Below are 23,991 nucleotides of genomic sequence, written 5' to 3'. Positions count from 1 at the left end.
TTGACTAAAAGAGGGAGAAACACCCTTTCCCCTCTGTCGAACTGGAGTATTCTCTTGAATTTATGCCTCCTTTGCCCGTACATCACTCTTTTGAGCCTCAGGAGGACATGGCGCCTCTGTGGCGGAGAAAGTTCCTTTTCCCCAACCCTCGCCTCAAACATGATGTGCTAAGGGAGGAAACTGAAGGATTTGTGTGTAGGTAAAGCAACTTTCTCTCTTATTTATTTAAAAAGACGAGGTGGTGGCATTTAATTTACGCAGCGTCCCAAGGAACGCTACAGATAAAATGTCTCTAGCTCGATTTCCAACGCCGTCTGTGGGAAGGCTTGCGCGTTGGCGCAGGTGGCGGTGGAGTCAGCTCTCTAGCAAGCAGAAATTCCTGGGACTCCCATTCCACCTCCAAAAAAGGGAGACGATCTGGGTGAGAACATCTCAACAACACCTGAGATTACAGAAAAAACCCATCGTCGGGTAACCGGGGTAAAACCCTAATGGTCCTCGGATCAAGCCCGAGGAGGCCCATCCCATAGGATGCGATGCCGTAGGGCTTAAACGTTCAAGCCCAAATCCTTTTTCTACACGAATTCCTCTAAAACGAGGACCGGGCACCGCCCCGTGACCAACGGCTAGCTTTTCAAGCCCACTCTCTACAAATCATATTGTGAGGGATCTTTCATGCGCGAGCCCAACATCCTTATTGGGCCGCCAGAGAATTGTGTCCTTACATATGTCATTCTAAAAAAACTATAAATTTGAAGAAAAAAAATCAAGTTGAAAAGAAAACCTCTAATTTAGCAAATTCCCATTATTTTCTTTTTTTTTTAGATAGAAGATAGAATTTTTGAGAACGAAAGTATAGAAAGGAAAAAAGAAAATGTTACGTTTGGAAACTTGTAATATAGGGTCCAGCCCATACCAAACCACATTGGGCTGGGCTTGAGAGAGAGACTCACTCCTCTAACTCTCGTCACTCTTCATTTCCATTTCCAACAAACAGATTTGAGAAAATGGGGAGCCCATACTAAATTCATTCTGACATTTTCGCAAACACTAGGTACGCACTCACTCAAACTCTCTCGAGATCTCTCGAGATCGATCGGAAAATGGGGAGCAGCACGGTAGGACTAGCGCCGGGACTGTCAAGAAAGCTGAAGAAGGTATTAGAATGCCGAACGGACTCGCCAGATCTCTTATCTTCCCTCAACACACTGTCATCGTTCTACACCGAAAACACTCCTCAGTCTCGCCGCAACCTCAGGTACACTATCGAGACGCGCGCTCTCGACATCAACCGCGAGTTCCTCCGCGCCTCCGATCCTGCTCAGCGCGCCTTGGATCGCGTGGAAGAGCAGGTCAATGCGCTCTCCGATTGCTGCGATAGGATCGCCAAAGCATTGGACAGTTGCAGTGCCAAAACTGGAGACATCATCAGTACTACCGAGAGATTGAAGCAGGAGCTTGAAATCACAACCCAACGGCAAGAGATTGTTTCGTGTTTTCTTCGCGATTATCAGCTCTCTAACGACGAGGTTTGTTCTTCTAAAGTTTCTTGTCGTAGAATAAGAGATCTGAGTTTACTTTTTTCCTTACTTTCTTCGAGTATGATTTTGGATAGAATAGAATGGAAGAAACGAATACATGTTTGCATTCATAGTGGACCTCAAATGCCATAGCTATGCAAATGATCTCGAAATATGATAACACGAGAACAAGATTGAATTTTGGATTTAATTCTTCGGTACAATTGCTTTACAAGTTATGCCCGTTGCAAAAAGATGTTTTTGAATGTGAATTAATTTGGGAATCACATAGAAAGTTGGGAGCCCATTTCTAAATTCATTAGAACGGGGTTGTTTGAAAATATGGAAGTTTCAGGGACAATTGAAGAATAATGGTTTGTATTGTCGATTTCGAATACATAATAATAGACTCTTGAGTCAATGTTTTGAAAACATGTGTTCAATTTTTGGTTTTTCGCTTATGCATGGTTCAATTCAAACAAGAATTTCGTGTGACTATAACCTTTTGCGTTTGGGAACCCCCATAGAATTCATTTTTTTCTGTACACTAGAGTTGATAAATTTGCAATTGGTATTAAGGTTAAAGATGGCATTTTCCATTTGCAATCTAATAATTGTTGTTAAGGTTATGGAAAGAACTTTGGGACCAAGGCTTTGTCGTTGTTGAATTTTTCCTTCATTTCTTTCAAGTTTCAATTCAATTAACGAAACAAAGTAACATAGAATATGGATTCAGATAGAATAAAACAGAGGAAAAGAATTCATGTGGCTGACATTGACGAATCTATTGATGATCCATAGCTGATCCCAAAAAAAAAAAATTTGGGACTCAGGCTATGTTGTTGCTGACTTTTTGCTTCCTTTCTTTCAAGTTTCAATTCAATCTGTCTGTCTAATTATTCCATTACAATTCAATAAACGAAGTAATAAAGGGTATGGCATGAGATAGAATAGAACTAAGGAAAATAATACATATGGCCGACTTTGACTAGTATGTTAACTATGTTGACGATCCATAGCCGATCCTAAAAAAAATTGGGATTAAGGTTTTGTTGTTGACTTGTCTATCTAATTCTTGCTTTTAATGCTTGGTTAGATAAATGCACTGAGGGAGGAAGACCTCAACGAGAATTTTTTCAAGGCACTCTCCCATGTTCAAGAAATTCATGCCAACTGCAAATTACTGCTTAGGACACATCACCAGGTATTTCTTGTTCCTGAGATGAACATGTACGACAACCGTTTCATGTGCACATTGGTTGTAATGCCTTCTTGTTCTTAATGTATCTGCTCATGTCTACAAATGGTTTATGGTCTTGTTTTTTTCAGCTAAAGTTGTCCATAACCATAATAAGACTAGTAATTTATTGCTATGAAGAATTGACTTCAGATATTACTGTTGCGAGATAATTTTTTTGGCTGATAATTCAATAGTTACAATAATGGGGTGGAGAGGGGGGGGGGGGGTATAATTCGAACCTGGTTCTCCTAATAAAGGAGAGCAGGAAATGTCAGTAAGCTACAAGGCTCTTGGCACTATTGCTAGATAGTAGATAGATCTGAATGCCTGGGGGGGCGGTAGGAATAATTCAAACCTGGTTCTCCTAATAAAGGAGAGCAGGAAATGTCAGTAAGCTACAAGGCTCTTGGCACTATTGCTAAAATCCTAGATAGTAGATAGATCTAAATGCCTCCAAGTAAAAGGGCCAAAACCCAAGTACTTGTGGAGTAGTAGACAAGAGAGATACTAGCCTAGATGGATCTGAATGTCAAGAGATTTAGTATTCGTGGTGTTGGTTAATTTCTGATTTAATGTGCCTCTGTTGTCTGATTCACTATTTTTTTAACTTGTGAGAGGTTAAATTTCTTTTTTTGTTTCCATGCCTTTGGATGAGAGAGTAGCTTTCTTTTTTTCCTGCTTTTGAATCAGCCTAAATATATTGATAATTACCATTCACATGAGGAATTATTCACAGCGTGCTGGCTTGGAGCTCATGGATATGATGGCTGTGTACCAAGAAGGAGCATATGAGCGCTTGTGCAGGTGAAGCTTCTCTAAAACACACACACACACGCACACACACACACACACACATATATATATATATATATAAACATGTATATACTTTTTTATTTTATTTTTTACTTCTGCACTTCCAAATTGGTGGAATGAGGTAAATTGGATCTGATTCTTTTTTGATAACGTTAGATCTCTAGTTCATGGAAAAAAGTGAATGTATTATATTTATGGTCTGTGGTTCATAATCAAGTTGATATTCTCTCTTTTATGGACAACCACTGAAACATAGATTTCTTTCATCAATTGGAGCTTTTTTCTAGCTGGCTGCACCTCTTTCTGCCTAGTTTCTTCAAGTGTTTTACTTGGCTTTTTGATTGTCATTTTAGTTTTATTTGGTGGAAATGTAGAATATTCTGTCTTGGTGCTTTTCTTTTTTGGTTTAAGGTTCTTTGCTTGGGTGCATTAAATGTGTGATATACTCTACTCAGAAACGTCAAGGAATAGTTACATTTTGCTCAGTCATTCTCTCGAAAACTATGTAGATTTAATTATTATTGCCATTGGGTTTGACCATTAGGAACCTAATCCACCTAAACAAAGACTGAATCTTCTCTATCAGTTAAGTGGATCATTGCTAGCAGAAATTGCCCTTGATCTACATGGAAGAGTTTTGAAGTTTGGGAACACTATCTAGACCCTCCTTTGTTTGAATATGAATTTAACCCATTCAAGTTGGTTGGAAAGACTTGAGACTGGTTTTCATTGTTGATTTGTTATTGTTCAACAACAATGAAAATTTGAGTCTGCCCCATGAGGAATTCAGGCCAGGCGCGCAGATCAAACTTATTCTGGGTGGAAGAAATGGGAATGCACCATGCACCATGTGGAGGAGTACCCAAATCACCAGGACGAGTGGGTTATAGAATCTTGGGACATTAGAGGCTTAGGAAACTGAAGAAAATGAGAAGGATAGTAGAAGATCAGATTTGCTATTATTGCTTGGAATTTGAGTAGGCAACCCATAGTTCATCCCTACTTATAGTAACTTCATGATGAAAGGTGTCATCTTGAATATCCAGAGTATGTCAAGATCTGAATCTTACCTATAAAAAAAAAATCTGAATCTCGTATAAAAAAAATTGAGAGCAACTGGATGAATTGGATCCACTTATATTAAGACAGATGACCAAGGAAGAAGGCTCCATGCTCTCCAAGTAGTTGATCTTAGCGTGCTAGGCTGCTAGCTGGTGCTTCATTTCATATACTGAAAATGCTCTCTCTTTCTTAGCCCCCCTTCCCCCACTTCTTTGTATGGTAAGCGTAACTCTAGTTGTGCGGCTTTCTCTTACAGGGGTTTATCTTCTCTGACTTAGGGTTTCATTGTTGATCTGTCGTTGTTGTTTCCTTTGTTCTCAATAACAGTTCCAGTTATATGCTTTTTCTTCTTGTGTCCTTTGTATGATTGGATGGCTATGATGGGTGGTTCTTCCTTCTCTTTTGTTGTAGAGTTTTTAGATTTATGTACCTTCTGTTGAGTCTTGTCCTTTCTTAGTACACTGCCTGTGTACACGGAGGCAGCCATGTTTTTTCTGTTCTTTTCAATAAAGTTTTCATTGCTTATTATTATTTTTAAAAAGTTCCAGTTATATGCTTTGTTTCTCTTTGACCCTAAGGTATTTTAAAAAATGATTGGATATAAAGCTCTTTCTCTTGCTTTGCATATGATTTTTTTGGTCTGACTGTGACAGTAATGTTTCTGGTTGTCTATAGTCAACACTAAACCATTGGGAAAATTTAAAATTCCAAAAGAAACTTTATTAATCAAGCAGATTGTCCCCATAGGTGTACAATAATTTGCTTGTATGAACTACTAGGACTAAACCCTAAATCTAATTGACTTAGAAAATCCAAATTGTTGAATTAAAAAAATACCCTTGAATCTAGGACATTTAAATAAACTAGTAATAACCTAATTAACTAATAATACCTAAATTAAAAATTGAGTGGACCAAAAAAATACAATTGATTTCTAAAATTAAACAAGTCTAAATTAAAATAAAAGTTTCTCTGCGCTTCCAACATCACTGTCCCTTGGTTGGAGACAACTTTTACTCGAGTTTTGAAGGATAAGAATTCTTGCTTTGGTTACATGCACCAACTCTTGAATCATCTTTGGTAGCAATAAAAACAAAGAAGCTTTTTGTTCCACCTTACCATTGAGCTTGTCTGGAATGACAAAATCAATAGGTGGAATCATTGTTGTAAATGTTATTGATTGTATCTTGATCCTCAGGAAACTTTACTATATCAAATTTTCTTGCTTCATCAAGCATGCACCATAGAGGGTTTATTAGAAAAAAAATACATTTGCAACATGTGCACTCACTAATTCTTTACTCTCTTGCTGAAAATTTCTCTTCACCATGTAGTGGGAAATCTTCATTGTCATATATAAGTATTATACTTGACTCTCCCAAGAAAAATAATGCTATTGATGTTAAGGACTTTCGGCCTATTAGTTTGGTAGGGAGTGTGTACAAGCTGTTGTCTAAGGTGTTGGCAAATAGATTGAGGGTTGTGCTAGATAGTCTCATCTCTGAGTCTCAAAATGCTTTTGTTGGTGGGAGACAAATTTTGGATTCAGGGCTTATTGCTAATGAGTGCCTAGATAGCAGATTGAAGAGCCATGTTCTCGGGGTGGTCTGCAAATTGGACATTGAGAAAGCCTATGACCATGTGAATTGGGACGCTTTGTTTTATCTGTTGGATTGGATGGGTTTTGGGGTGAGATGGAGGGGTTGGATTAGGGCTTGTATAACTACTGTTCGCTTCTCTATTATTGTGAATGGATCTCCGGTAGGCTTTTTCGGAAGCTCTTGTCGGTTGAGACAAGGTGATCTGCTATCCCCTCTTCTTTTCCTTCTTATTATGGAAGTACTAAGTAGGATGCTGAAGAAAACTGAGGATTGTGGTCTGCTTCGTGGCTTTCTTGTGGCGCCTACTAACTCTATAGGGGTACGCATTTCACACTTGCTGTTTGCAGATGATACCATTTTGTTTTGTGATGCGTCTAGAGATCAGTTGTTGTCCATTAGGCCGGCATTGACTTGCTTCCAAGCATTTATTGGTCTGAAAGTTAATGCGGGGAAGAGTGAGATTGTTCCGATTGGGGAGGTTGGAAATATAGATGCGTTGGCTGCCATTCTTCGTTGTAGGGTGGGTAGTCTGCCTTTGAAATACTTGGGTATGCCGTTGGGCACCCCTTACAAAATAGCATCTATGTGGAATCCTATTTTGGAGAGGATGGAGAGGAAACTCTCTGGTTGGAAGCGTCTTTATTTATTTTTTTTTGATAGGTAATAAGACTTTTATTAAAAAAAATTGAACACATCATGTTCACGATGGTGAACACTTTGAACAATGAAACAAATACAAGAAGATCAAGAGCTAAAAGAAATAGAAACTAAAAAATCAGCTACAACAGTACAATTCGTACACCCCCAAATACGAGCCCAAAGAAATAGAGTACGAAAAAGTAAACATTTTAGATGTTCCAAAGTTCTCGCCTTGTCTTCAAAAATGCGGGCATTACATTCCCGCCATACTAACCACATTAAACATGTCGGGACCATGTTCCAAATGATTGAAAGATGCTTTCCAAACCAGTTTCTCCAAATAAAGAAAAAAGATTTCACTGACCTTGGCATTACCCATTGAATCCCAAACACTGCAAAAAAGCGTCTTTATTTATCTAAGGGGGGTAGACTTACCCTGGTGAAGAGTACTCTTTCAAGCCTTCCTACGTACTATCTATCTTTATTTGTCATTCCTGTAGTTGTGGCTGATAGATTGGAGCGTATTCAGAGGAAGTTTTTATGGGGATCTTCAGAGGAGTGTTTCAAATATCCATTGGTGGCTTGGGAGAAGGTTTGTTTATCGATTGTTTTGGGTGGTTGGGGGATCAGGAAGTTAGTGCATTTTAATAAAGCCTTGTTAGGGAAATGGTTATGAAGGTTTGGGCGAGAAGGCACTCATCTTTGGAGGAGGGTTATTGCATCTAAATATGGTGAGGGTCAAGGGGGGTGGAGTACTAAAATTTGTAGAAGGGCCCATGGATGTGGTCCATGGTGTGGCATTCATGATGGTTGGGAGAGTTTCTCCAACCATGTGACCTTAGTGGTGGGGGATGGCTCTCATATTCTTTTTTGGCATGATAAGTGGGTTGGAGATAACACGCTTAATAGGCTCTATCCTTAGTTGTATGTGTGTTCTAATGACAAGGAAGCTTGCATTTCTGACGTCTTATGCTACCAAGAGGGTTTTAACGATAGAATCTGGAATTTGAGATTTCGTAGGGATTTTCATGAAAGGGAATTAGGGGCTGCCTTTTCTTTCCTTGAGTTCATTCAATCTCGGATCCCTAGGGGTGGGAATGACACTTTTCATTGGTGTCTCAAAGGGAATGGCATGTTTGGTACTCGGTCCTATTACAATATCATTAGGGGTGCAGCTGCGTCCAATTTTCCGGGGAAGGGTGTTTGGAAAGCTAAGATCCCTAGGAGGGTGGCATTTTTTGTGTGGACAGCTGTTCATGAGCAGATCCTTATATTGGATAATCTTATGCTTAGGGGGCACATTTTGGTGAATAGGTGTTGTATGTGCTATCGGAATGAGGAAACTATGGATCATCTTCTCCTCCATTGTCCGGTAGCTCACTCTCTGTGGGTTTATATGTTTCAGATCTTTGGGACACATTGGGTCATGCCAAGCTTTGTGGAAAGCTTGGTGTATTGTTGGAGTTTTTGGCTCGGAAAATTTAATTCAGACATATGGAATATGGTTCCCGGCTGTTTGATGTGGATTTTTTGGACGGAAAGAAATCGGCGCTCTTTTGAGGACATCGAGAAATCCTTGGTTCAATTACAAGCTCTTTGCCAGAAGACTTTATTTGATTGGTCTAAGTGTTGGGGCTTCTCGGAATGCTCAACTATCTTAGAGTTTATTTCTTCTCTTAGTATTGCTCTATAAGTTTTTTCCTGTTCTTTGTTTGCTGTTTGTTCTGTTTATTGCTTTTCCTTGTGTTCACCATCATGAACACCTTGTATTGGCTTTCATCTGTTTTTTAGTTTGTTTTAATAATATTCTTCTTATTACCTATCAAAAAAAAAGTCTACTATCTTTACTTTGTTCAGGTATTTCAACTGGTTGATCAGACTTTGCATTATGTTCTTTTTGTGCTGTAGCAAGATTTGTTGGGATTTGTACTTCCACTTCAACACAAATTGGTGTCAACATTATTTCCTACCATGTGTGAAGCTTTACTTTTGAGATTATTGAGTAGTTTTTGGATGGAAGCCATTATTTTGTCTAATTGGGTATTTTGCCTTGCAGTTTCTTGGTTTAGGTCTTGGATGGTTTTCAAGAGAGTTGCTAGTTTTTGTTCCTTGATATACTAATCAAAACTGGTTGTGTTAGGTTGGTCTGACGTGAACTTGTTTGGGCTAAGTTGAAGGGGTTTATTTTTAAATAGTAAGGGTTGAAGGGATTGTGGATTCTTTGATGGTTCTGGTTGTGATCTTTAGAAATCTGGGTGCAGGCCCTTAACTCTAGAAAACTGATTGAGGTGTGTTTAGAAAAATGGGTTGAGGGGCATGGTGGTAGTGGCGAATCAGCCTCCTTAGTGGGCTGCATCAAAGTAATGTCTTTTAAGGCTGAAGACCCATATTAAATCTGATCGAGGCTGCCCATTAATATGAGCTGTAGGATCAAAAAACCAAGCTTGAGCTTTGATAGTTGTTGCTGAAGAGTTTGAGTCATGGGCTCCTGGGTTGGGTCTTGTTGTGATGGGTGGTGATTGGATCTGGATGTTGCATGAGTGATGGCGATAGTGCTCTCTCTCTTCTTCTTCTTCTTTTTAATTCCTTTTTTTTTAGAGTTGTACTGTCAAGGTGCTGATTAAGTTGTCTGGCATTGTTAAAGGTTGGGGATGATGATGTGGAGAGGATAGTGGTGACTACGCTGGACACAAAGGAGCCGATTAGGTGATGGCGGTGCAATGTTGAGGAAGCATACGTGATGGATGAAGGGTTTTGGGCGACCCAGATTTGGTAGATGTCTTTGGGTGTTGATGGCGGTGGTTGAATAACTGGACTTTGTTAGCACAACTTGTGATTTGGTAGTAAAATGGCTTCCGATCAATGGACGCTTATTCTTTTTTTTTTTTTTTTTTTTGGGGGGGGGGGGGGTGTACAAGTTCTGGGTTTGATTTCAATGTTTATAATGCCGTTGAGATTTGGATGTGGGTGGGTATAGTTGACCGAATAGGGTGGCAATGATTGAACGCTTGGGTGGAGTTTTGGTGGTGCTGCTCAGGTAATAGTGGTTGTGGCCAATTGAAGTTTGCTCTAAAATTGATGTAGAACAATGATCTCTAAGACCAAAACTTGACATGGGACAAATACTAAAAGAAAATTGCAATAAAGAAACAAAGAAAAGGTGAAAAGTAAAAAACCTAGGACTCAGCACCTAAGGTTGGCTGGAGTCAACATCACACTATTAGGAAAATGCCAAATGAAATTTTATTCAAGCAAACTGTCTCCATAGAAGTACAGTAGTGTGCTTATATAGACTAGTTGGATTAAATCCTAATCATAATTGAGTTAGGAAACCAAATTATTGAATTACAAAAATAGCCTTGACTCTAGGAAATTTAAATAAACTATGAATGACCTAATTAACTAATAATACCTAAACTAAAAATCCAAATCCAATGGACCAAAAAAATAAAATTGACTTGTAAAATTAAACAAGACTAAATTATGATAAAATTTTCTTTGCGCTTCTGCATGAAGTGATTGGAATGATTTAATCATACATATATGTCTCTTATATCCTTTTTATAGGTGGCTTCAGGGGGAGTGTAGGAAATTAGGTGACACTGATAATCCTGAAGTTAGTGAGCTTTTGAAGACAGCAGTTCGCTGCCTCAAGGAACGGCCTGTCCTTTTTAAGTATTGTGCAGAAGAGGTGATTCTGTGGATAGCTTGCTGATCAGTAACTCAAAAACATGACACACCTCATGGGTTTTCTAGTAGCTTGTCATAAAATATGTGCATTCATTATTTTTACAGGTGGCAAATATGAGGCATAATGCATTGTTTAGAAGATTTATAAGTGCTCTTACACGTGGAGGACCTGGTGGATTGCCTCGGCCTATTGAAGTGCATGCTCATGATCCCTTACGATATGTAGGGGACATGCTAGGTTGGCTACATCAGGTGTGATATTAATGCCATCTGATTTTTGGTTCTGGCCTATTCTAGTGGTGCCTTTAAAAAAAAGTTGTTAATTGTGTTTTATTGCTTTCTATGCAGGCCTTAGCATCTGAACGAGAACTTGTTCTTGCGTTACTAGATCCCGATGCTGTGGTAGATACTGGACCAACTGCAAAGAGATTTTCTACGAGCCTGGAGAGTGATTCTGGGAAGACAGAGTCTGACTTGACATTTGTTCTGGATAGAATTTTTGAAGGAGTTTGCCGGCCATTTAAAGTGAGAGTTGAACAAGTTTTACAATCTCAACCTAGTCTTATAATTTCATATAAACTCAGTAACACGCTGGAGTTCTACAGCTACACTGTGAGTTGAGCTCTTTTCTTTTATTGATATACTAATTGTCTCAGATGCCTTGTTATAACTATGTATTTGTGTCTAGATTTCAGATTTACTTGGGAGAGAAACAGCTCTCTGTAATACTCTTTGGGCACTGAAGGATGCTGCTCAGAAAACTTCTTTTGATATTCTGAAAAATCGAGGAGAAAAGCTTTTACGGTATCCCCCCCTAGTTGCTGTTGATCTTTCCCCTCCACCAGCAGTAAGAGAAGGGGTCTCCGTGCTTCTTGAAATAATTGAGACCCATAACAGTGTGATGGTTCCAGCTTCAGGGAAGAAGCCTGATTTTGGTCCAGTGATATCTGCTTTACTTGATCCTATTATTCAGGTGTGTTTTCCATATTTTCTGGTAAATGCCATATGCTTGCTAATTTGCATGATGCTTTAACAAAGTGGCAGAATTTTTTCTGTGTACTTGGTGTTTTTCTAAAATGTCATCTTATATGGAGAACATTTTAAATGTTCAGGAACTTGTCATTGTAGCATAGTATAATCCTGCAAAAAAGTGCTCCCTGTAAGTAGGAGAGCTCACTCAAGGTTCATGTTTGCATGCTGAGACTTGTGAGCAAAACTTTTGGACTAAAACCTGTTTGATCATGTCATCGTAATGCAAATGATGCAATGAGAGCTTTCTTTTCTTATTACTTAATATAAATTTGTATTCTGGGTTTGATACAAGTTGAACTAAGTTGCTCAGTTTTACAAAAACTGTTTTGATAATGTAAAATAAGCTGAAGCACTACATATGGTTATTAGTTCTTCAATCTTCACTTATTTGTTTTATCACTTCAGTTCAAAATTTTAGAACCATTACTATCTCTTTGGTATATGCAATATTTAAAATGAAAATTCACTTCGCATTCTCTGCAGATGTGTGAGCAAGCAGCAGAGGCCCACAAATCCAAAGGTGCTGGTTTCTCATCAAGAAGAAGTAGAATGAATTCTGACCCAGGACAAATAAGTAAATCATCAGTTGATGCTCTCCTGTCAAGCAGCAGTTCTGTTCCATCCTCCCAGGTTTGTGCTTGTGTCTTGATCGTGCTTGTGTCCTCTCTGTGTTTCTGCTTGCTAGATTTCAAAATGTTCCCATGCCAATCCTAAGATGTTTTCAACTCTCCTAGTGTTGTAATTGTAATTTTTTATGGATGGAATGAAGATGCATGTTATTTTTTGAATAAACATGCATTTTGTAACTATCCACAAAGTGATTTTATGTATGTATCCTGGTTGTTGACAAAACTTTTTTGTTTTGCACGTACAAAATAATATGATGTAATAAATTGATCTTGTTTGAAGTTTTCCTTATTGCTTCTTTATTAAAATTCCTGATATCATGTATTTGAGCAGAATAATGAAACTCCTTCCAAGATCTTCCTCATCAACTGCTTGAGTGCCATCCAACAACCATTATATGGACATGAGGTTGCAGCTGAATATGTGAAGAACCTGGGAGCAATGATAGATAATCACATGCGTGTCCTTGTGGAAAAGGAAGTTGAGGCCATCCTAAGAAGGTGTGGCTTGTCACAAAAGATGCTTCACTTCCATAACTCACTCAACAAGGAGGCTGGCAATACAAGGGCCCCATTAGCAGAGTTGGAGGACACAGCTCCAGCCTCTCTTTCAGAGTGCTTGAAGGCTTTCTTTGGGCTTGTTTTGGGAAGTGAGAGTTCTATGCCGGAATTTGAGCAGATGCAGGTTCCAAAGCTGCGTTCAGAAGCTTGTATCCAAGTGGCTAAATCACTGGCTGAAGCTTATGAGCTTATGTACAAGGCAATCATGGATCCTGCAAATGGCTATCCAGACCCCAAGTCATTGGCAAGGCACCCTCCAGATCAGATAAGGACCATTTTAGGAATATGAAGCTTTATAAAAGTTCAATTTTTTTTTTATATAATTCTTTTTTGTTTCTTTCAGTTTTCACATTATAAAAAATGTGTTTTTCTTTGTATTATAACTAGATTGATGCTACTATTTTCTTCAACATAATAGTTCTATTGTTGATACGAACATATTAATATTCTTTATTAGTAGTTTACATAATTAATAAACGGGTCATTCATATGTTTTTATAAGTGGGATTGATGGATGTCTAGTTAGATGTTGCTGGTATAAATTTCAGTACATGGATAATAAGGTATTGTTTGGTTCGTGTTGGGTGTGTATTTATTTTCACTTTTCATATGCCGTACTCATTTTCTTTTTCTTAAATCTTGTACTCACTTTCTATTCCCAACTCATTTTATGTTTGGCACAAATTTCCCATGGATTTGAAATTCATTTCCATTTGGTCACTCCAGTTCTCTTAAGCAGATTCTACAGCTGAACATCCGTAATGCACACAAAAGAATAGATGGTCCAATGAACGTTTGTGCGGGGGCGGGGGTGGAAAGAAAAACAAGCGTAACATAAGTCATGGTTTTTATTAGTAGAAATTGCTCGTATACAAATGGATCAGGTAAAGGCTATTGGTTCTCTTTCCGACGGAACTTGTAACTCAAATGTCAGTACTACATTGTTACTGTGTTTTAGCAGAGATTACTTGGTGCATCAAGTGTATTGTCTTACTGTGTCCATTTTTATATGAGATAAAGGTGTAGTATATTGGGTGCGCTGAATAATTTCAGTGTTTTAAGCAAGCCTAAAGTTAGCTCTTGAGAGGTATGCATGCTTATTATTGTTTTGAGTATGCATCATATGGCAGTGTTTTTATTGTGAGGTTGAGTCATATAAATTATTGCTACAATATTGTAGTGTATGGGTTCTACATGTTGTGAGTGTTATACAAGATCCTTATTCGTGTGGGTGAGGTAGTTGTAGTATTGGAATTAGGGGTGTCCAAACCCAACTGGAGCCTGAAAAACTAACCAAATAGTCCGACGTCAACCTGATTTCGGCCCGAACTGAAGCTCCAATTGGTCGGCGAGGGGTAACCAATTCCAAGAATTGATGTGGGTGGGTCGAGTGGCGGGTTTGCTTCTTTGAAACTCGAGCAACCCAAACCTGATCAGAGCTATATAAGAAATCCAGCCAAATCTAGCAAAATCAGGCTAGATCTAGTGAGATCTCGACTAGATCTAGCGAGATCTTGACCAAATCTAGTGGGATTTAGCCAAATCCTAGCAATTTTTAGCGAAATTTGTAGATTTTGGTGAAAATTTTGCAGATTGCAGCAAAAAAATGGAGTTTCTGGCGACACTTTGTAGTTTCCGACGATATTTTGTAGATTCCAACAATCAACTGACCCCCACCTAAAGCCGACTTGACCAATTGACGTTGGCAATCGGTTTCAGGTTCCTCCGCCCTCCACTCGACGCTAGCGAGTCGAGTCCAGGTTAGGTCCAAAACTGACCTGCCCCAACATATGGACAGGCCTAACTAGAATAGGTTAACCTTGATATTTTATTGGGAAAAATACACAAAATCCCCTTGTGATTTCTTCATAAAACATGAAACCTATTGAAGTTAAGTTTTAAGTGTAATACTTAATCCCATAGTGTTATTTTATGTATGAACTATTAATTGTATAACACTTAATTCTCTTAGGTAGTGTAGTACAAAACCTCCCCATGTGATATTGTTTTATGTGAAAATGCAATATATATGGACATATGTCACCATACGAGAAACTCATTGTTTATTTTAATGGATATTTTAATGGTTTACGTATATAACAATACCACAAGAAGTTAAGAGTTTTATTTAAAGGGAAAAGTTAATGGATACTTTAAGAATATTGGTTTAGGAAATATTTATAAAGAATTTTTATGGAAAAAAAAGAAATAATTTTTTTATTTTTTATTTTTGACATCTTTTAATATATCTGATGAAAATGGTATCAAAGTTTTTTTTTTTTTTTTTTTTTAAATGATCTTGTGGGGACTAGCCCAAAATAACGGGCTGGGCCCTAGGCTCGTCCGAGGACGCAGCCCATCTGAGGAGCCAGCATGACTCAAGCAATCCTTATTCAAGCCCACTAGGACAAAGAAAACATGTCCGATGAGTAATTTCTCCTCGGATACTACAAAATTCGGAGCAAAGGTACATCCAAGCCACTACAGTCCATCTTCTAAATACGTAAAAAGGAAGGAAACCCAAAATATCTCAACAAAGGCTGCCACCACCACATTAAATGCATTACAACTACTCTCCTAGTTGCATTAATGTGGAGAAGACCCCTGAACAGTGCTACCTTGGCTACCGCAACTCACAAAGAACTGAGAGAGGTGTCTGATGGGACAGGTGTTCAAGTGGGGGTTTGGATGATCAACAAGTGTAAAGCCTAGATGAGTGGAAATGGCCTATATAATATGTAAAAGTCCCCCAAGAGAGGGGGACGAGAAAAAAGAAGAGAATATTGTAGCATTAAGAGGAAATCCTATTGCACTGATCTGTATCTATTGATCAAGTTTTTAGCCCTATCATTCCTGGGGATCTTTCGACACAATGGCATTTATTCTTGCTCATGTATTTCCTTAACCCATGCAACAAATCATTTAAACTTATTTAAACCGAGTTCTTTAGCCCATACTCTACAAGAACTCATTGTGTTGGACTTTTTGGACTAAGACTTGAACAACAAGGACTGGGTCACCAAATTGTTCTTCTACAATTGGCGCCGTCTGTAGGAAGAACTTAAGTGTTAGTAAGTACGACGGTTAAGCATGGCAGAATTAGGTCCACACTAGGAGAATCCCCACCAAGCTGATCCTCAACTGACGGAACCTGTTGGCTCTCAACGGCAAAATAATCCTCCCAACCTGGGAACAAATCCAGGCAATGGAAGGAATCATGAGGGAAGAGTACATACTACCCAAACCAGCCAAAGTTGTATCCAAATAGGTAGTCGTGTATCCCGAAGGCGAAACAATCATCAGGCCATGCAACGAGAAATAGAAGACCTGAAAAGAACGTTGCGCCATGCACGGCAAAAGCGATCTCCCTCCAGCTCAGATGCGTCCTCTAATGAGGAGGAGGACGTCAGCTACAGACGGAGGTCGAGAACTCCCTCGAGTGAAACTTTTTCTTACGAGAAGGAGTTGCGCCCTACACGGAGGTATGAAAGCCCATCTAGCAAGGGATTGGGTAATGAGGCCATGAACAAGGCATTGGATCAAATCTCCAGATCGCCCTTCGCGCACAGGATCGAAGGGGCTAAATTACCCCGACGTTTCAACCAACCAACGTTTGCCATCTACAACAGCCAAGCAAATCCGATAGAGCACGTGAGCCAGTTTAACCAAAGAATGACCATCTACTCCCAAAATGAAGCTCTGATGTGCAAAGTTTTCTTGTCCAGCTTAGGGCCAATGGCGATGAGATGGTTCAACAGCCTGAAAACAAATTCCATAGGCTCCTATAAGTAGCTTACTCAAGCTTTCTGTTCTCGCTTTATTACAAATAGCAAAGTCCCTCGACCCCTAAGTTCGTTATTGTCCTTGTCCATGCGCGAGGGAGAGACCCTAAAGGCGTATTCGGATAGGTATTGGGAGATGTATAACGAGTTGGATGAGAATCACGATGATGTCGCCATCAGCACATTCAAAAGCGGTCTCCCCACCGAGCATGGCTTAAGGAAATCTCTAACTGGTAAACCCGTTGCCAACGTTCATCAGCTGATGGATAGGATTGACAAGTACAAAAGGGTGGAAGAAGACCAGCTACAAGGAAAAGGAAAGGAGAAGATCTTTCCCCCCAAAGGGAATGATTTCAGGTTGGAACGATATAACCATAACCAGCCGATGAGAGATTTTTCGAGACAGGTTGGACAAAGTAACATGCAAACGGTTAATGCCGTGTTTAAAGAGCCAGTACAGTAAATTCTGGAGAAAGTCAAGAACGAACCTTTCTTCAGATGGCCAGGAAAAATGGCTATGGACCCTTCGAAACACAACCAGAACCTGTATTTTCATTATCATCAGGACCATGGGCATACCACTGAGGATTACAGAAATCGTGGAATCACCTAGATCAGCTGGTCCGAGAAGGAAAGTTACGTCACCTTTTACACCCCTCAAGCGATCATTTGGGCCAGGCAATACAAGAGCCTCGAAAAGATATATCATTAAGACCTCCCACGGGGACGATACACGTCATCCTCGCCGCTCCAAGAAGAACCGGCTCATTTCCTTCCAGGGTGCTGTCCGTGGCTCGGCTCTCCACCGAGGACAAGAGAATTTAAAAGGTCTAAAAAAGGAAGCTCTTTAATATTAGGATTCTCGGACGAAAATAAGAGGGGAACTATCCAACCTCACGACAACGCCTTAGTGGTTACGCTGAGAATCGGAGGTTTCGATGTGAGGAGGATACTGGTAGACCCGGGCAGTGCAGTAGAGGTAATGTACCCTGATCTATACAAGGGGCTGAACTTAAGGCTGGAGGATTTGATGGCTTATGACTCTCCCCTTATCAGCTTCGAAGGGAAGACTGTTGTACCAAAAGGGCAGATCAGATTACCCATACAGACCGGATCAAAAGTGGTGGAGGTGGACTTTATCATGGTCAATGCCTACTCGCCCTACACAGTGATAATAGCCAGGCCATGGATCCATGCCCTGGAAGCCGTATCTTCCACACTTTACCAAAATGTAAAATACCCGTCCGGAAGCCAAGTGGAAGAGATTCATAGAGATCAGGCCATGGCTAGGCAATGTATGGCGGCCGCCATCTCACGTCGGTCCAATGCCAAGTCCTTGGCTCCTGAAAACTTATAGTAATCAACCACCTCGGCAAGACAAGTTAGTGAGCTAGCCGAGGTGGTAGGGTGTGAAAGTTTGGAGAAGTTTATCGTTGACAATGACCCAGAGAGATTTTTCCAAGTCGGCTCAGAGTTACCTCCTCAAGAAAAAGAGGAACTGGTCGGGTTTCTGAGGAAAAATTTTGACGTATTTGCATGGGACGCTTACGATGCCCCGGGGGTTGACCCTAGTCTCATTTGTCACTACTTAAATGTTAACCCATCTTCTATTCCAAAGAAGCAGCCACCCCGACGCCCCTCGAAAGAACATGCCAGTGCCGTTAGAGACGAAGTAATGAAGCTAAAAAAGGTAGGGGCTATCAAAGAAGTCTTTTACCCCGAATGGCTGGCAAATACGGTGGTGGTAAGAAAGAAAATGGGAAAATAGCGAGTCTGCGTGGACTTCACAGACTTGAACAAGGCATGCTCGAAAGACCCGTTCCCGTTGCCTCGAATAAACCGACTGGTAGATGCAACTGTAGGCCACCCTCGAATGAGCTTCTTGGACGCCTTCCAAGACTATCATCAGTTACCGCTGGCATTAGAGGATCAGGAGAAAACGGCGTTCATGACACCCGTCAAAAACTACCACTATAAGGTGATGCCTTTCAGACTAAAGAACGCGGGGTCAACTTACCAAAGGATGATGACCAGAATGTTCGAACCGCAGTTGGGCAAGGTTATTGAAGTCTACATAGACGATATGGTGGTAAAAAGCAAGGTGGTGTCCGAGCACGTGAATGACCTGGAGATCGTCTTTAGTGTCTTAAGGGAGCATAAGTTGCGGCTCAATACTTCCAAGTGTTCATTTGGGGTCGGGTCTGGGAAGTTCTTAGGTTATATGGTAACCCACAGAGGAATAGAGGTAAGCCCAGATCAAATCAAAGCGATTAATAGCCTACAGGCTCCTCGGAATCCGAAAGAAGTGCAGAAACTCACTGGCATGATCGTAGCGTTGAACCGGTTCATATCACGATCTGCAGACCGATGCCGACCTTTCTACCTCTTAATAAATAAGTGGAAAGGGTTTGAGTGGTCAGAGGATTGTGTCTTGGCCTTCCAGCAACTTAAAGAATACCTGTCGCGACCACCCATCATGTCTAGCCCTGAGGCGAACGAGGTACTATTCGCATACATAGCAGTAGCCTCTCATGCTGTAAGCCTGGTATTGATACAGGATGATAATGGAGTACAGCGACCAGTGTATTACGTAAGTAAATCATTACATGAGGCTGAAGTGCGCTACTTACCATTGGAGAAAGCAATTCTGGCAGTAGTGCATGCCACGCGAAAACTCCCCCATTACTTTCAGGCACACACGGTCATTGTTCTAACCCAGCTTCCCCTTCGATCAGTGCTCCGAAGCACCGATTACACGGGAAGAATTGTCATGTGGAATGCACTCTTGGGGGCTTTTGACATTAAATACATGCCTAGGTCCTCTGTAAAGGGTCAAGTCCTCGTGGATCTAGTCGCAGAATTCGCTGAGCCTTCTGTGGAAACAGTAACACAAGGGGAAAACATGGATGGAAAATCGGTTGGCATAATCTCAGCTCGAGAAACCTCGCGTTGGAAGGTCTATGTGGATGGCGCTGTCAACCAAAAAGGATCCGGGATCGGGCTAGTTCTGATATCGCCCGAAAGTATTACCATTGAAAAATCGATAAGACTTGGGTTCTCAGTTACGAACAACGAAGCCTTGTACGAGGCCTTGCTTCAAGGAATGATGATGGTTCAAAAATTGGGCAGAAAGGCAATGGAAGCGTTCTCGGACTCTAAATTGGTCGTTGGCCAAGTGGTGGGTGAGTTAGAAGCTAGAGATGCTAGAATGTAAGAGTATCTCGGTCGAGTCAAACGCCTGCAGTCAGACTTTGAATCCTTTAACCTGACGCATGTTTCTAGAAGTGGGAACACACATGCGAATTCATTGGCCACTCTTGCCACGTCCTCTGCGCATGATCTGCCACAAATGATCCTTGTTGAGATTTATGCCAGACAAGTTCAATCGAAGGAGACACAACTTGGATCCATCAGATTAGAAGGAATTCCAACTGGATGGATCCTATAATGAACTTCCTCAAAGACGATACATTACTAGAAGGAAAACTAGAGGCCGAGAAGATACGGAGGAATGCTCCTCGGTTCTGGTTGTCAGAAGACCACAAGCTATACCGGCGTTCCTATTCTGGGTCGTACCTGTTATGTATACACCCCGAGGGATCCGAGTCCTTGCTTGAAGAACTACATGAGGGGATTTGTGGAAGTCATACAGGAGGAAGATCGCTGGCGCACAGGGCACTCACCCAAGGGTACTGGTGGCCGAACATGCAGAGAGAGGCCCAAGAATATGCGAAGAAGTGTGATCAATGCTAGAGATTCGCCCCAAATATCCACAAACCGGGGGGAGTCCTTAACCCCCTCTCCAGCCGTTGGCCATTTGCTCAGTGGGGTCTTGATATTGTCGGCCCTTTCCCTAAAGCAGCAGGGAATAAGCGGTACATAATAGTCAGCACCGATTATTTCACCAAAATGGGTAGAGGCTGAACCTTTGGCCAACATCAGGGACGTGGATGCCAAAAAATTCATTTGGAAAAACATCATTACGCGCTTCGGAACTCCTCACACCCTCATCTCGGACAACGGTCTTCAATTTGATAGTAAAAACTTCAGGGAATACTGCCGCGACGTCGGGAGCACAAACCGATATTCCACTCCTGCCTACCCCCAAGGAAACGGGCAAGCCGAGGCCGTGAACAAAGTCATAGTGAGCAGACTAAAAAAGAGGTTGGATGATGCAAAGGGGAGATGGGTGGAAGAGCTACCACACGTTTTATGGACCTATCGAACGACGCCGTGACGGTCAACGGGAGAAACCCCCTTTTCAATGACTTATGGGGCCGAAGCCATACCCCACTCGAGGCCAACTTCCCCACATTGAAATCTAGCACCTTTACCCCAAAAAACAATGACGAGTTACTGGGGAGAAGTCTAGACTTAGCTGAGGAAAAAAGGGAAAAAGCGATGATCCATATGGCCTATTATCACCAGAAGCTAAAGCAGGGGTATGATATTAATGTAAAGCTGCGACCTTTGAGTCCAGGCGACCTCGTGATGAGGAAGATCCTTGGCAGCGCTAAGAACCCTTCTTGGGGCAAGCTGGGACCCAACTGGGAAAGACCGTATCGGATCACATCTGTGGCCGGAATAGGTGCTTATTATCTAGAAGACTTAGATGAAAAAATTGTACCTCGCCCATGGAATGTAAATAATCTAAGAAGATATTATTATTATTAATGAAAACAGCTCTGCCTATGTTTTGTTCCGTGATCATCGCATATCCACTAGTCCACTTCCATCTATTCAAGTTTTAAACAGAACCTAAGTCCTGCATGGATCCTCGGACCACAGACTTAGGGGAAATTAATAACTTATGGCATCTATTCAAGTTTTAAACAGAACCTAAGTCCTGTATGGATCCTCGGACCACAAACTTGGGGAAATTAACAACTTCAGGCATCTATTCAAGTTTTAAACAGAACCTAAGTCCTGCATGGCTCCTCGGATCACAGACTTAGGGGAAATTAACAACTTCAGGCATCTATTCAAGTTTTAAACAGAACCTAAGTCTTGCATGGATCCTCGGACCACAGACTTAGGGGAAATTAATAACTTATGGCATCTATTCAAGTTTTAAACAGAACCTAAGTCCTGCATGGATTCTCGGACCACAGACTTAGGGGAAATTAACAACTTCAGGCATCTATTCAAGTTTTAAACAGAACCTAAGTCCTGCATGGCTTTTCGGACCACAGACTTAGGGGAAATTAACAACTTCAGGCATCTAGCCAAGTTTTAAACAGAACCTAAGTCCTGCATGGATCCTCGGACCACAGACTTAGGGGAAATTAATAACTTATGGCATCTATTCAAGTTTTAAACAGAACCTAAATCCTGTATGGATCCTCGGACCACAAACTTGGGGAAATTAACAACTTCAGGCATCTATTCAAGTTTTAAACAGAACCTAAGTCCTACATGGCTCCTCGGACCACAGACTTAGGGGAAATTAACAACTTCAGGCATCTATTCAAGTTTTAAACAGAACCTAAGTCCTGCATGGATCCTCGGACCACAGACTTAGGGAAAATTAATAACTTATGGCATCTATTCAAGTTTTAAACAGAACCTAAGTCCTGCATGGATTCTCGGACCACAGACTTAGGGGAAATTAACAACTTCAGGCATCTATTTAAGTTTTAAACAGAACCTAAGTCCTGCATGGCTCTTCGGACCACAGACTTAGGGGAAATTAACAACTTCAGGCATCTAGCTAAGTTTTAAACAAAACCTAAGTCCTGCATGGATCCTCGGACCACAGACTTAGGGGAAATTAACAACTTCAGGCATCTATCCAAGTTTTAAACAGAACTAAGTCCTGCATGGATCCTCGGACCACAGACTTAGGGGAAATTAACAACTTATGGCATCTATTCAAGTTTTAAACAGAACCTAAGTCTTGCATGGCTCCTCGGACCACAGACTTATGGGAAATTAACAATTTCAGGATCTATTCAAGTTTTAAACAGAACCTAAGTCCTGCATGCCTCCTCGGACCACAGACTTAGGGGAAATTAACAAGTCAGGACTTTTAAGGTACGTTCGTAGTCTCGTATAATAGCATCTATTGTTCTAAGTTTGCCGTACGGCACTGCCCTTTCTCATTTGTTTATATTGGTAGAATCTTAAGGACTGTTGCAAACTTCAACTAGAGGAACAGTGGCATTAACTTTGATCAAAGTAATGAAATTATATCAACATCAGTCATAAATACAAAGGAGAAATGAAAGAAAGAACATTCTATATTAATAGGCCGAGAGTAATACAAAGGGAAGTCTTTACAAAAGAACAAAAAGTAAGACAACTACCGTCTAAAAAAAGAAAAAGAAAAATTCAGTAAGAAAAACCTAGGAGCTAAGCCTCGGCAGGAGGATTCTATTTTTGCTCTGGCTGAGAAGGGGGAACGCCCTTAGCTTGGGAATCTGCCCCAAGATCCTCGGTTACTAACTCCTTAGCAGGATCCTTGGCCTTCGAGGAGGTCCTTTTACCCTTGCCCTGGTCCTTTTTCTTCTCTATTACTGCGTCCTCGGCTTGGACGGCTACTTGACCAGATCCCCCAGTAGTATCAGTTAGGGGGATGGCATCAGGAACAACTATAGCTTGCCCAGTAGCTTCAGTTGCTTCATCAAGGATTTCTCGGATCTCAGGAGGAAAAAAGACCTTCTCAGGCAACCTCAAGGCCGAATCTGCAGGGACCCCTGCAGCATTGAGAGCATGAGCCCATGAAATGCTACAGTAATCCCTGCATACCTCTGGCAGCTCCTCGGAAAGCCTAGCCTCGGTCTCCTCCGCCCCTAGCTGATAAGAAGCCTTCTTCTCAGCCTCGGCTGCTTCCCTAACTAGCTGATCTTCTTCCTTGGCTAGCCGAGCCTCCTCCTCTGCTTTCTGTAACGCAGCCTTGAGATCCAACACGTTTTGCTTTTCAGTGGCAAGGTTGGTCTTAGTCACGAACAGTTTTTGGCGCTGGTCCTCGGCTTGACTCTCAGCATTCTTCAAGCCAGCCTCGGCGCTCCGGCGGTTTTTCTCAGCTTCTTTGAGCTTCTCAGACAGCTCGAATTACTCCTGCTTCAGAGACCCTAAAGACTTTTCCACCTCGGCACGAGAGAGAGCCTCAACTTCAGCCAACTTGCGGTTGTTGCGGCAATACTCCTCGGCCATGAACACTTGCTGAGTAATCTGCCCACAAAACAACAAAACGATATGTTAGAATGTGACAGGGTCTAATGATTTTATCAAAGGTAAGACGAATCACTTTACCATTGCAAGGTCCCTCTTGAGAGATAGGAAAAGCTCAGGCTGCGAGAATCACCTATAAGCCTCCATGTCCTGAGGAAGGAGCACGGGCTGCTCTAGGGCCTTAGCAATATATCCTGCTCGGTCCCTATTGTACTCTCAAACCGAGACGGTATATGGAATGGCGACCCCGTC

At 41.1% G+C, this 23,991-nt stretch overlaps 1 protein-coding gene across 1 annotated transcript; it reads left to right on the top strand.

Annotated features, from left to right (window-relative positions):
• The first annotated feature begins 915 nt into the window (after positions 1–915).
• LOC115971283 (conserved oligomeric Golgi complex subunit 6) lies at positions 916–13,285 on the top strand. Its single transcript, XM_031091102.1, has 9 exons — positions 916–1,529; positions 2,617–2,724; positions 3,497–3,564; positions 10,443–10,566; positions 10,671–10,817; positions 10,914–11,177; positions 11,254–11,538; positions 12,081–12,227; positions 12,558–13,285. Exons 1-9 carry the CDS (start codon positions 1,104–1,106, stop codon positions 13,071–13,073), a joined length of 2,085 nt encoding a protein of 694 aa, XP_030946962.1. The 5' UTR covers positions 916–1,103; the 3' UTR covers positions 13,074–13,285.
• The last annotated feature ends 10,706 nt before the right edge of the window (positions 13,286–23,991 follow it).

The sequence above is a fragment of the Quercus lobata genome, chromosome 12, assembly GCF_001633185.2.
Source record: "Quercus lobata isolate SW786 chromosome 12, ValleyOak3.0 Primary Assembly, whole genome shotgun sequence".
Lineage (NCBI taxonomy): Eukaryota > Viridiplantae > Streptophyta > Magnoliopsida > Fagales > Fagaceae > Quercus > Quercus lobata.
The sequence above is the reverse complement of the archived record's forward strand: the minus strand, read 5'-3'. Positions and strand labels throughout refer to the sequence as shown.